The sequence below is a fragment of the Leuresthes tenuis genome, unplaced genomic scaffold (assembly GCF_036924035.1).
Source record: "Leuresthes tenuis unplaced genomic scaffold, fLeuTen1.0.hap1 SCAF_9, whole genome shotgun sequence".
NCBI lineage: Eukaryota > Metazoa > Chordata > Actinopteri > Atheriniformes > Atherinopsidae > Leuresthes > Leuresthes tenuis.
Window position 1 is genome coordinate 7457299 of NW_027325363.1, and position 15132 is coordinate 7472430.

At 37.2% G+C, this 15132-nt stretch overlaps 1 protein-coding gene across 2 annotated transcripts in view; it reads left to right on the forward strand.

The window, feature by feature from the left end:
• The window catches only part of LOC140314069 (cell adhesion molecule 2-like), a 144557-nt gene extending 138819 nt beyond the window's left edge, over window positions 1–5738 (forward strand). Inside the window, exons 9-11 of one of the 2 annotated variants that reach the window (XM_072392099.1) lie at window positions 3215–3241; window positions 4978–5100; window positions 5192–5738. In XM_072392099.1, coding sequence (XP_072248200.1) covers window positions 3215–3241; window positions 4978–5100; window positions 5192–5310 — 269 coding nt within the window. In that variant the 3' untranslated portion in view covers window positions 5311–5738. The remainder of the gene's footprint in view (window positions 1–3214; window positions 3242–4977; window positions 5101–5191) is intronic. The other variant, XM_072392100.1, reaches the window with a different exon arrangement.
• Window positions 5739–15132: the final 9394 nt, after the last annotated feature.

The window sequence follows — 15132 nt, forward strand, 5'->3', positions numbered from 1 at the left end:
GGGAGAGAAAGCCATTCTTTGCCAAAAGTGAAGGAAAAGGAAGATGACACATTTGTCCTTTCAGCTTATGTTATCTCAGTGTCCTCTTTCAGCATGCTCATTGAATAGAGGTAGACAGCAATGTCAAGCTCGTCTATTTCCTCCTGTCACCTCCAGCTACGGTGTGCTGGTTCAAGGCTCCATTCGTCAGATTTCACAGCCAAGCTGCAGCCTAAGATTTTTCTATTACTTCAAATTAAAAAGAAACTTGTTGGATTTGCTGGGGCTGCGTGATTTATATGTGCCTAGAAGCTGTTTCTCACTCTTTGTGAGATAAACTGAGGGAATAACAAAAATGATAATCCTCAGCAGCCCTCTCACTAAATATGAAGGTCCAGGTTGCTAGGGAAAATTAAAAATTGAGCTGAGCACAGAAAAAACAAAGTGTGAGACAGGCTCATTTCCACTGATGATGACACTCATTCTTCAGAGCTACATTGTGTCTGGCTGAATACTTGCCAGGTCTTTTACGGATCATCTCAGCCTCTAAACCTAATTTGCTAATGACAGGAGAGCTGAGAAACCATAAATGTCATCTGTCTGCCACAATTTATCATAGTCTGAAATGATTCTCTTTGATAAACTGCATTATATCCATAGAGGAAACACTGCACACATGATGTTGAAGAAGCATTGGCAAAAAGTAGCTCAGTTTAATACAGAGAAGGCAACATTCATCCATGAAGCTGCAACCCTACTTCTTTCCTCTTCACATCACATTTTCCTCTGATTGATTTTACATTTTCACCTCAACGAGCATGACACATTTCCCATTTTCTCTGTCGGTAGGCCTATTTGCCAACCAAGCATCAAGCCCCGACAAAGTCTAACAGATGTAAAAGATAAATCCTTAATGCCCGGATTCATCCGTTCCCAAAAGATATTGCTGTTATGATTTATTCATTCAGAACTTAAGTTAGTTGTGCTGCTATTGTATTTTATCATCGATGCATTTTTAAAAAATGACTTTTGCTTGTATTTGCTGAGGTGAAAGATAAGAATTAACCTGCACCAGCCATGCACAGTAATTGATTTGTGCTGTTTAATTTCCCTTTAAGTTTTCTCGTGTTGAGCTTGCTCCCCACAGAGAGGTTTGTTTTTGCTCTATTGTTCCTATTTTAATATAGCAGTTGTCATCACCTTAGTGCCTCTAGCTCCCATGCCTCCCTCTCTAGCTCCATTCTTCCAATCTTTTAATGCAGACATTCCCACATCAGCCTTGGTTAGTCACAGCTGTGTTCGCAGGTACACTTGCACCCTCTTTTCTTCCTCTGCCTCAACACTCCATGCACTCACAAACACGACATTGAGCACACAGTTGATGATTGATGAGCTAACAACAAAGCTTTGAGCTAGAAAATAGCATTGTTTTACTTGATGAATTCAATGTTCACGCATTTTCACTTTCATTTGAGATTTGCTTTTTGTTTGTTTATGCACAGAACTGTTTTATTACTGTTCATGAGGTAACGTTGCAAGAGCGAGTTTCTCGATAATTTATTAACCATTTGTAAACCATCGCAAAAATATGAATATCTGTGTAGAAGCAGAAATAGAAGAAAATGTATTTTTTTCTCTACGAGTACATCGTACTGATGAGAGCGCACGAGCTTGTGTTTGATTGTTTACCAAAATCACGTGCCTAAATGTGCATGCTTCAGTTAATCTCTCTGAATTAGTGTTGTAGTGTTTGTATATGACTTAGCTATACTGAGCCACAAGAGCAATCTGCAGGTAAAAGATAATAAATGGTTGCACATATAAATAGCTTTGATGTTATGATGAAAAATACAAAGGTTACTGAGATTTGGGATGCACTGCATTTCAACAAACAAGCCATGAAGCTTACGAGTGCAAGTCAGATTGTCGTGTAAACACACAAAGGGCTTGTTTATATGCTTAGTTTGTCACTGAAATGAATTATGTGTCATATGGAGGTTTAGCAAACATGAAGGCGAACATGTAGAATGTTTTTTATTAGTTGCAAAGGTCGTTTTGTTATACCAGTTGAAATTGTTAATTTTCATCACCAACGTTTTCAAAGTAGCAGAACTAACTCCCAAACAATGACCAAAAAAGTACAGATAATGTAATTATTTGAAGCATTTCGGTGCTGGACGTTTATCTACATTTTGCCTGAAGGTCTGATGTTTTGCCTAAAACATTGTGACCAACTGAAATTCTTTTTGCTACACAGTGTGCAGGAGTTAGTTCCTATCACAAGAAATAGATATAAAGTTCTTCCTTTACCATCAATGTTTACCAGCTTGCAGTCTTTAAAACTGCCCCACCCCATCATGCATAACTGTAGATCAGAAGAACAGCATGAAACAGGCTGCAAATGCATCTCGTCTGAAAACTCTAAAGCCTAATAATGATGGAATTTATTGTATATATTTATAGCTCTTTCCAATTTCAGCTTGTAGTTTGTGATTCTTTCCCATTTCCTAGGTTTATAAAAAAAAAAGGTCTATAAAAGAAGAATAGCTAACCAGTCCTATTCCACACGTTTTCTGGATTGGTTGTTCGGATCTTCTACGTAAAACATCTATCTGAATCTGTAGGTGGCACTCAGAATAGAAAGGCCCAGTTAATGCACTGATGGCTGATGGTCTCACGCATGTTAAGGTTAGAAATATGATACTTAAAACTCTATCAGTCAACATGTACCAAAACCTTCTGCAAGTACATTTCATATTTTTTTTAACTGACCTATTAAAGATGAACATTGCCGACAAAATATATTTATTTTACCTATGTTCTTCTTTCTTTCTTTGTTTTTTCATTATTATGACAGTAATAATAAACTTTATCTAAGCAGAACATTTTGGAACAATGTTACAAAGCAGCAAAACAGATCAAATTAGAAAGGCCAGAAGATATTAACCTGTGCAAAGTAAAGACAGTTTTCAAAGAAAACCAAATAAATCTGTAAAAAAAAGGTATAAATGGATATTAAACAATCCTTATCTCATGCTGCTCTGCAAGAGAGCATTTCTGCTGGATGTTCAGTAAAGCATCTGGCTTTAAGCGGCAAGCTTTGCTTTCTGTCAAGTAAAAGCTAAGATCATGCTAACCTTTCATGTTTTGCTTTGAATTTTGTGGTCACCTTTCTTTTCACGGTGTTCCCCTCGTCTTTCCTCAATGCTGTCACTGTCTACAACCGTGGCAACAGCTAAAGACTTTCCAGGGCCTACATCAGGTAAATATCTCAGCAGATGATCATTGCAAGCCAGATTTAGAGTGTGTGATGCTGGAACTGGCTCTGGGTCAGGACACATCATGGCCTCACCCATCATGAGCCAAATCATCACCATGCATGGATGCTCGCTCTGCTGACACCAAACGCTGTCTCTCCAGCCATGTCATGGGCTGCATAAGTTCACACAATATGTTTTCCATTTCAGTTTGTCGTTGCCCAATAAAATCATGTAATTACAGCGAAAGGAAATAAAAGTTGTTGTAGAACCATTATACTTTCCTAATATCAGATCACATTGTTCTTGTAAAATATTTCTGTTTACTATACTTCAGATTCATCCATAATTTAATCATTCTACATTCTCAGTATGATGTTGCTGAAATTTACTTTGATATGGTATCTTTTTTCTTTAGATAAATTTGCATATGTTTTAGGTCTGAAATATGTGAGCTTGTGTCTGTGCAACGCAGGATCTACAAAGGGCAGACATGAGATGTCTAACTTGACAGCAGATCAGGCAGAACATCGATAACTGAAACGCTGATGTCCCTGTTTTATAAAGACATGACTATAGTTTTGCGTTTGTGGCTGCAGGATCTTGAATGTCACATGCATTTGTTCTTATTTTTGCAACCATCTTAAACTGCGGTGATACCTCCCTGTTGTTTACAGCAGAACTGACATAGGATTAGTCTTTGTTTTTACACATGAAAAAGTATACGGTCTGCTTAGACAAGCATGAATATTAAATGATTTTTACCAATTTCTTCAATAGCTTAATAAGACACGCTAAGTTATTCTTATTTCTGTGACAGTGTGCATCAAGTGTGATATGAAATTTGCTTATGCTCCTTGCTGACAGTGGATTCACCTATACGATCATTATTCCCATTAAAATGCAGCCAAAATCGAGTTAATGCAAATTTTTACTAAACAGTCATTGCCTCAAAGCCTTCTGTGCCTGCTTGTGGGTTACCTGATAAAACAACATTGGTGATTCTGTTGTGCATGTAGTCAGATAAAATGCATGATACCCAACTTCATCCTTTTTTTTTTAAGTCCAACAATTTGTGATGCTGGAAATGAGGGTTATATTTTGTTAACAGAGTGGGATAACAAGGTTTGTAACATCCCGCCGTCATTTCCCAGGGTGACTTTGCAAAACCGAGCACGAGCCACAGCCATTCATCAGCTTGAGATAATGAGAGCACAAGAGGTGCACAGTAAAGACACAGACACTCACAGTTTATTACAGCATCAAGACATACTCCAGCCTGTGAAACCCTCAGCTCTCCTTCTGCCCTTAGGATGTCTCATGTCGAATATTTAATTTTTTTTTAAACCGACCCTGAGCTGCAGGATGAGGCAATGAAAAAGAAGAAACATAAGTTAGTGTGTGCAGAGTCTCTGCCAAAAAAACTAAAGCATCACTCAAGAGCTCGACTTCAGTTCTATAGCAGCACATTAGTGCTGTTGGCACTTTTTGAAAAGTTGTGATAGTACCTATGATTATTTCTTTAAAATCACAGTTCAAGCACTTGTAAGCAGCAGGTTGCTCTAAATATGCTAGAAGCTCATTTGGGACTGTTGCGCTTTGTATTCGGTAAATTTGCAAGAGCAATCTATGTTCAGTACTGCTGAATAAATGCCTACAGCTGCATGAAACTGTGGCATAGCATCTTATTGTTAATAGTTCTTTCAATTTCCCCTTCCTCTCTCTTTCTGCCGTCTTTCAGATCCTAACGCTTTAGGACAACATGGACCTGACCACGCTTTAATCGGTGGCGTTGTCGCAGTCGTGGTCTTTATCACCTTGTGTTTGATAATAGTTCTTGGACGATATCTTGCTAGACATAAAGGTAAAAGAGGTCACTTGCATTCTTTTTCGATTAATGGCAACACTGACTTTTTTAGCTGGTGGATTACTGCATTTGGTTTGTATATTTACAGGAACATATCTAACACACGAGGCCAAAGGAGCAGAGGACGCACCTGACGCTGACACAGCAATCATCAATGCTGAGGGAAACCATGTGCATGCAGAGGAGAAGAAAGAGTACTTCATTTAGGCTTCTTGCCCTTCTCCCTTCTTTTAACTTTCAACAGCAGACATGCAATTTTAAGCAGCTTCAGTGTCACTACATAATCTGTTCTACTTTACATGTTACTCTCGTCTTTTACAGAAAGTTTATGCTTGGATATGCTTGTTTTCAAAGCATTCACTAACAAAATAGCTTTCTCCTTTTGTAATAAATAGAAACCATGAATTAGACCTTTTTCAGTTTTCTGGTGCCTAAATGCTGTACATTTTTTGCATTTCTTTCTTGACTGCATTAATGTCTTTCTCTACTCTCTCCTAATTAATGTGATACAGAACTTTTTTGCAGATTTTTTAAAATTCAGAAGGAAAAATAAATGTGCTTCATCTCAACATAGAATCAGGTCTTAGCTTTTCAAACAGTTTTCCTATAAGAGCAGAACATGTGAAGTGAAGAATTTATCGAACATTAACTTCAGAGGAATCTTCATTTAAGGATCATACAGTTGTCTTGCCCGGAGTTTTCAGCACCACAGCCATAACGCACACGTTTAAAGCATCATAAATGAAAATGACAGAACAAAATGTAGAAGCACAATCTATGCGATTGTCAAATAAATTCAGTTTCATCTTTGCACCGTTGGTACATTATTGCACTTATTTGTTTTCAGTTGTAACTTGCATTGTTGTTTTATACCAACAGAGAAGTTAGAAAATTAAAGCACAAAGTCTGAGGACTAATATAGAGGGAAAACACATCAACCGTTTATCGTCTCAGGATTCAATTTGAGTCTAGATGGAGATTGAAGTCCAACACATGATGACGATTTCAGTTATTGTCATGGGTGAGATTCATTATTTCAAGCTATTCGATGTAAGATCCAAAATGAGTGAGTGGAACCTTGTAAAGGTTCATTTTTTTGTGTTGACTTTCATTGAACAACTATGCTTAATGTGTGGATATTGCTGTAAAATACTTTGCTAACGTGAATATTGGTGAACAATATTGTTGAATCTTGGGATCCCTGACACATTGAAGTTTGTATATTTGCATTTACATTATTTAAAGTACTCCACAAGTCTTGATTTCTCATTCACCCATCGAAAAGTAGTCCGTTTTGCCATGAGGCATGTAAGTATTTGATTTCAGTAAAATGAAGAAAAACGCTGGTGATAGCTTTTTGATTTCAGGTCATATCAGTCTCTGTCACTTTGATAAGTGTTTTGAAGTTTTCCTCAAATAGGGATTCTAATGAATTGCTTGAAATGAAAAAAAAATCTAAATATATGTATTTATTATAACTGATTGACATTTATTATATGATACTATATTGATCGATATTATTGCTGTTGATACTAAAGTAGTTGTCTGACATGGACTTTTCCATTTCTTTCTGTAACCTATCATAAAAAATGTACAAGGATCACCATTATGGCCTTTGAGTTTGCTGCAAACAGTACTGACATGTTGAGGCATTGGTGAATCAGACATCCCCTCACTGTATATAATCACTGTATCAAAGACACTGAAACCATTGCCAATGCTCATACATGTTATTTTGTTAGTTCATTATAATGCTATAAATACTCATTTTGTATAAAGATTTAATTGCTGTAATTAAGTTGCTTTTTATGGAGGATGTGTGAGGTTTGCTTTTTTTCTCAGTATTGAATATTCATTTTTCAACTATGCCACTGTAAAAAAAATAAAAAAAGTAAGAGAAAATAAAAAAAAGAGAGAAAGTGCGGATTAAAATATGAACAACTTGAAAACTGGAATTTTGTTCCATTTTGTTGTGACAAGATTTGTACTTTAAAATGAACTTAAGATCAAAGCTCTGCGCTCAGGAATTACAGTGCTATTACCTGCAGTCATTTCAGCTATTAAACAGCTTCACCAGCCAGGTGAAAGAAGTATAATTTGATTGGCAGCACTTTGACCAAAGCTGAACTATAATTGCTATTCAATGCAATTGTTAAGTACTTCTCAGCCTTTAGTATTAAGTATATTTGCAGTCCCAAACAGGTAGAGAGATAAAAAAATGAGTAAATAAATAAAAAGCATGGAGCTCCTCGGAAAGCGTGCCTGAAGCTCTCAACTCTAATCGTGATTTGTTCATTAATAGGAGGTGTCAAAAGAAAACTCAGGTCTCCCAGAGTTCATAACCATCTCACCAGAGCTGAGTTTGATATGTTAAAAGTGTTTTTGTGAAACCTCCCGCAGATATCAAGGCAGGAGGCTGCTCCTTCAGTTGTTGACAAAGGAACTACACACAAAACAGAGAAAAAGAACCCTGCAGACAAACCACTCTGTGATCTAACCTCACCTTCAAAAATGTTGCAGGACAGTCCATCGAGAAAACATGTCATGAGTACATTTGTCCACACGTCAGAAAATGTAGTGTCACAAGAAAGCTGCAGAAATTGTGAGATGCTAATGTTTTCCAGTGCCTGTTGTTCTGTACAGGGCAGCGTTCAAGCAACCTGATTCAAATCTTTAACTGTATATTTGGCTATGTTTGAGCCTAATCAAGCCTTTTTATCAATAACCCAAATGTTATTTATGTCAGGCTTACATCGTAGCTGAAGCGATTTTATGCCTAACCTTAACCAACCTGATCTGAAAGCAAAGCAGAAAAGTTGGTGGTCACTGGACAGGATTGGGTCAAACAGGGCTAAAATGTTGTTACGTGGCTGTATGTAGGGCACCGTCACCACCCACCCACCTCGTCCTGCCACTTTATAAGTATAAACATCACTGTTTAAAAAATGAAAAACACAAGGATGGTGCAATTGACAAAGAAAACATGTAATGTTTGTAGAGGATTTAACATTTCTGTAGCCCTTAAAAAACTAATGTTCTAACAAATTTCTTTAGTGTTTATTGTGAAACTTACAATTTACTATAAACTAAGAGTGATTAAACTTACATTCAGCTGAAGCAAAAGGTGATTACAGTGTCTGACCTTCTGTACTAATCTGGATACTACCAGGATACATAATGTTATGTGAATATTAAAGAAGGCACCTTTTGTGGTCCATTATCATAGCTTCGGTGACACAAATGAACCTTTTGAAATTTGAGGACTGATATGATAGCCTTCTGCAGATTACTGAGCTCATATTAAGTTCCTCAGCGTCCTTAAAGAGAATTGTCGTTCCAGCACACAGGAACCAAGTCATTATGGTCCTCCATTCTTCAGCTCCCATTGACCTTGAGCATAATGCTGCTTCCCAGTAGACTAATGTTGCCATTATCAACACGCTGTCCAGCCAACCATCTGCCTGCTTCACATAGCGCCCAGCTCCCCCTCTCATCTCTGTTCCCAGTGCTCACTTCATAATCATTACCACAAAAAGCCCAGCCAGTTCAAATAAACATCAGCTTCCACTATTGCACTCCTTCACATTATTAAAAGCTCAGTGCTTCGTTAAGCTACAGAAATTGTGATAGACTGTCTTGAATAATGCCTGGCAGAAAATAATGCTAAAAATCCATCATAATTTAGTAATTGGTTATCAAAAGGGGGAATATTTATGCACAATCACAAATAGTGAGCTGGGAAATGGGTTTTCTCCTTACCCTTGAAATGTGAGAACCATGCCCTGGGCAATGTAACAATCACAGCATGACCTCAATGAAGGTCTTGTAGGTCTTACTAAACTGAAGAAATGGATCCCAACTGTACCCTGTAGGCAGAGTCTATATCAGTCTTCAAGCTCACAATAAGCTCTTATCATGACAGAACAGAAGTCTCTGACAAAATTCTTCAGGGACACATTGTTATCTTACGGAGAAACATTAACACTTGCACACATTAAGTGATTTTGAAGTGTTAAACGTTAATGCTTGAGTAAATAGTCCCTACAATTTTTCTCCAGCCGTACAAAATGAAATAGTCAGAATGAACGCTCCTCTTGAACATTTGGATTTTCAAGTTTCATCATCAAGACCCTGAAAGAGACGAAAGTTTTTACAATAACTTGGACCAAGCAGTTATCTGTACAGTCTGTTTTTTCTTTCTTTTTCCCCCTCCCACAGCTGTGCTGTAGATTAGTGACAGCTGGAGGAGCCATATAGCAGCACAAGAAAAGCCCTCCAACCCTGATACAAATTGAAGTTCCTATTTTGGATTGCTGGTCCAATTTCTTTGTGCACAAATGACAGCAATTTCACTTGTTTGCACTTTCCAGGCATAAAGACTACCTTGATTTACATAGGATGCCGAAGGATAAAAGGATTTCAAAAAAGGGGCAGGATAAAATATGCTTGACAGAAGCAATGAAAAATGTTTGTCCTCTGGATTATCTTTTTTTAATTACCAATTTAATTGGTATTAGTGATTCTACAGAGTGACACTGTGATTCATGGAAACCTTAAGTCAATATAAATAACATTAATCACAGCCAGAAACAATCAATTCAACTCTACTGCAGAAGGGGAGTGCTGCAGCCATATGGAAGTGTGAGCGTGTTTGCGCGTTGGGAGGAGGCCAGTCGTCAAATGATAGTTTTTCCAGTAGAACATGGCGTAGTAAGAAGGTGAGCAGTGTTACTCATTTTACCTGTCAGTGGTTTTAATGTGGTGGATCAGTGTGTGTGTGTGTGTGTGTATGTGTGTGTGTGTGTGTATGCCAGCATGGACAAACATTTTACAAGATTTACACCTTATCAAAAAGTCACATGTAAGTATGAACACAGTATAAGATAAAATACACTCTATGAGATCCTTTTCATTTTCAGGACTTTGCATAGGGTGTGCGTATCATTGCCCTCATAAGCCTGGATTGTGTTTTGTATTTGATTAACATCTTATTCTAATTATAACAAATAATAACAAGGTGACTGCTGCTACTATAGAAAAATATGGATTGCAGAGAGTAAACAGAAGTTAATCAGAAACAAAATGGACAGGTCTTAATGATTTTTATGAAAAGTAACACAGGTTTGGCACAGTAGAGAACTGTAGTTATGCAGTCCTGTCTGACTTATAGCTTCAACATGCACACCTCACCTGTATCTCTGCTGTAACAGAGGGGTGTAGGAAATTAGCTTGAAATGTGCTTTGCTTAATCATATTTGATGAGATTATACAGATCACTCAGACTTCTGCTTGTGACAGAACTGAATGGAAGTTAGGAATCAAATGATCTGGAACAAAGAACATGAGCTTGTATATCCCCCTAGATGCATCACCATGCTATTAGTCTAGATGAATGTGTACAGTCAGATACAATTCCCTTGTTTGCTGCATGAGAGCTTCCACTTTGTGAGGCAGCGGCTTCACTGTTCAAATCAGGCCACATGCAGTCCCATAGATTGATGACTGAAATAGGGCTACCCACTGTAATTCTAACTCATTCATCCAAACTGACTCGCATTTTCTCCGGTACATCTTTAAATAGCCTGCCTAGGGATTGTCTGTCTGCCATTTGATTTACTCTTCCTCGTATTTATAGATTTAATCAAAACAAACTTTTCAAAATTGTTTAGGTGAGTTTAGGTTATGCAGACTCAGGAGAGTACATAGGGGAAGCTATACTATAAGACCTTTTATGTAAGTGTGAGTGTTGAGGTGGGAGTCCAACGCCGTACCTGTGGCATAAGGTATGCAATAAATAGCATACCATCTGTTTGAATTTGAGCACTTGAGATTCTTCCAAGGAACTCACAGGAGACTTAATTAAAGTTGACAATGAGTGGGAAATATTGTTCCTCCAATGAAACTATGACTAGAGACTAGAAGTCTAAGCATTAATTTCTTAACCATTTGTTTTCTTCAAAGTAAAACAAACATGGTTTTGCAACATGATATGCATCCATATATTATTCCAATGTACCATTTCTATGTTAGTTTAAATCTGAGACTACCATTTCTATACTAAAATGCACATCTACAGCAGGAAATAATGCATGATCTGTTCATATGGGAAACTGGTTCAACAGTCCCAAACTTTTGTCGTCTGGAAACTGCAGGAAGACATTTATAGCTATTTTCATAAAGTTGTGTGGCTGTAACCATGGCTGCACTGCAGTCATTGACTGTCCAAGATGATGATTGTGGAGTTTCACTGAATTTGTGATGGCATAAAAAGTCAACAGCTGGATGTCTTAAAGCCATAAATAGTGAAAAAAGTCTGTCTTTTCATTTATTCAAAGGACAGAAGCGAGCAGGATAAAGATTAAAAACCTTTAAGAATAATATTATGGAATTCCTTCTCTCATAAATTCCAAAATAGGAATTTCCTTCACAAATAACAGGCCCTTTTACTGCAAACAGAATACTAATGTGTAAACAGAGTGTTGACAAACTGCTCTACCAGCACGTTGCCAGCTGTCTGGGTATGGGTGGACATCAGGTGTTGCCATTAGCCTCATTATCATAGTAATGCCACATAACAACATTAAGTTTCATTATTATCACTTTACATTTTCCTTTCAACGTCTAAGTAGGGAAATACTTTAACACATCATTGAAAGTTAGTCAAAACTGGGACATTTTTATGTTCTTTCATTTTAAAATGTGGCTTAGGATGTGGGAGCTGGGTAACCATCAGTTAGCCACATGCTGCAAATTCCACCTAAAATAAACCTGACTTAACATCAAAGCAAGGTTTTTCAGAAGAACCGGACAATCTATCTCTTATAAATGTCTGAAACGGAGAAAACAGAGAACAGGGAGATGTTGCATCTGATTCACACAAGGATGTCCAAAAGTCTAATATACACAAATCCGTGAGCTTCTCTTAATTCATAGGGCAGCAGCTAAAGAGTGCACAGTGGCAATAAAAAAAACTGGGAATGACCAGTTGGATATGAGATTTAAATACTTCCTGAGCAGCTAGGCAGTTGTCTTTATGATGTCAGCCAGTGTGATGGTGGGCTTCGGGGACTCTTCCAGACAGAAAGCCCAGAAAGAAAACTGATTAAATAGTTCTGAGACTGGAGAAAATGTTTAATTCAGCGATATTTAGTATTCATGGGGTGACAAACCATACAAGAGTTCACCTTGAAGGGTCATGGGGAGATAAAGCCCTGAATCCAAAAGAGCATCTGGGCTGAGTTTCCATAATAACACTTAGAAACACAACTGATTGTTTTGTTAATTGGTTTGATTATAAAGTTTACTTTGGCTGAATTGAAAATGGTAATGCAACATGTAGTGAGTGGACACACTGATATGCTTTCAAAAGGAGCTTTTTGTGCAGCTCAGGTGACTTTGTGAGAGATTTACTACAATAATAAATACTGAACCTCAATCAGTCAATATAAATTAATTCATTCCTTCAATTATTCAATCTACTTCATCATTAAAGTCAACTGACACATGCCTGTTTGCATGGTTTATGACTTTATAGTGCACCTTATATAAACACAGTGAAGGATTGTGCGCCTGATGAATCGAAAAGATGTCACCACATTTATAATCCAACAGTACAACTAATGCTCTTAAATAACTTGTGATGGAGCTACACAAGCTGCACAAGTTAGAATGAGTCTGTAGAGTTTAAACTGTGGACGAATATATGAGTGGAACAATTGTGAATGACAAAACTGTTGAAGTTAGGTTCAGAAAAATGTAGAAGGAATCCACCATACATCCTTTTCATGAGATTAAGCATAAGAAAAGAAGCTCTTCATCAAACCCTCTGCTCAGGGTTTTCAGCTTCAAGTGATTCAAAACAATACTGTTAATATTAGTTGGCTGTGTGAAAGAGTGCCAGCTATAGAGACAGGATGAAATCCCTATGTTAAAGTACCTCACCATGACGTTCAAAACTAATTCAATTATATGCATGACCAGTTCAATACACCTAAAGAATTGGATTATTGTCAGCAATGGAAAAAAAAGTTAAAAAAAAGGATAATACTGGCAAATCATGGATAAATTCAATGTTATGTGAAAAAAAATATGATTTTCATAAAGAAGTTGCCAAAATAGGCTTAAAGAACAAGGAATGACAAATGATTTCTGTAGTCATCTTCCAAGCTATTTACTCCCCATCAACTAGAGATTCTATCTAATATGAATCTTCCGAAGATATTGTCCTTCATCATTACTACAGTGGCTCCAGTGGAGAGATAAAATGTTTTATGGCTAAGCGGGGCAAGGAACAACAAATGAAGGAAAAATCTTTTTAATTATTAGTTTAAGCAAAAAATGCAGGCAGCATCTACAAAGCTGCTTTAGTTAGAAGAACTATGTATCGAGTACTGCTCTAAAGGAAGAAATATACCAAATGTATGGCATTTTATGTTTTTATATGGCCAACAATCTAGGACTATTAGTCACAGTCCAGTTCTCCGTTTTCATTTAGTATGAAAATATTGATATGTCACTGAATAATGAAAGGGTTTGAGGTGAGTAAGTGGAGTAAAATTAATGAGACCCAACCATCACCCCCCAAACCATCACATGTCTGCCATTTTGTAATAATGACAGTAGAATCTCACACTAACATGAAGCTCAAATCCACATAGTCCAAGAAAGGAAGATAATCATCCTACTTCTATGCACATGTCTGCTCTCCAGTATTTTAGTTAGTTGTTGAAGGGCGGTCATTTATATTTTCAATCACTTTGGTTGTTGACTGAGACTGAGGCTACAGTGCTGAATCCAAGCTCAAAGAGTTTTAACAGCCTGTGTATTGAGTATACAGAAGGTTTCCCGACAGGAAAATGCAAAGTAGGGAAGGTAAAGCACTTAGGTCCTGATGAATCTCATCACATGAAAAACCAAAGAAGAAGTGTCACGTGTACGGCCACTGCTGTGTATTAGATCGTGTCTGTTCTCATCACGAGAATTTAAATGTTCTGGACACTTCCGCATGTGGACTGGAGATACTAAGGATCAAACCTTGAGATTGGTAGATGACTACCAAGTCTCCACAACAAACAGTGAAAGATTGACAGCAGTAAAAGCCTGAGAGAGCTTCACCAGAGGATATTGTGTCTGTACTTCATAATTTTTGGGATTTAAGAGCTAAGAACTTTGGGCAAATAAAGAAAAATATTCAAGTTTCTTTTGTAATTACCATCTATGTTTTGGATTGCTACAAAAGTACTCCGAGATTAATGTAAACCTGACTTTATCATCAGTGTTTTTTTTATTTTAAGAGCTGTACAGTTTATCTGTGAGTAGGTAAAATAAGTCTGGAGAACAGTCGCTAAGAAGATTGTATAGCTACGAAAGGGTGGTCTCCGCTTGACTTGTTGTGACTTGAAGTAATGTTTATGACTTGAATCTATGAATAGATCTCTATCATACACAATGATTTTAAAACTAGTTGAAGCAACATGTTTAATACGGTTATATCTGACATATACATGAGCAATTAGCCTCCGTTTGGGGGGAGCAGGGGACTAATCCATCCTTCCATGTTCCACTTGGCTATTAACAGTCATACCTAATGACACAAATTGATATATAGATATTATTTTTATTAAACCTTTATTTAACCAGGAAAAAGGTCCCATTGAGATTAAAAATCTTTTTTTCAAGGGAGTCCTGGCCAAGACTGAGATATGACTTGAGCTGCAGGCATTTTGGCTGTTATCAATGTCGTGCATTGAACATCACGGGTGATTTTATTCAGTTCACAGATCAAATGTGCAACAGTAGGAAAATGACCAATAAGAAGCTGTCTGGTTAGTTAAAAGTCAGAATGGACTGATGATTCTGCATTTCGAAGTCAGTCTTTAAGATATATGGCTTGCTGTTAGTCTAGAACAATCTAATGTGGAATTATTATAGCTTTGAAGGTCTGTAGAGGATCACCAGAAAGAATAAAAAATAAAATCAGTGAAGAGCTTTGAAAGCCACTAAGAAAGGAATGAAATAAAGTAAGGGTAT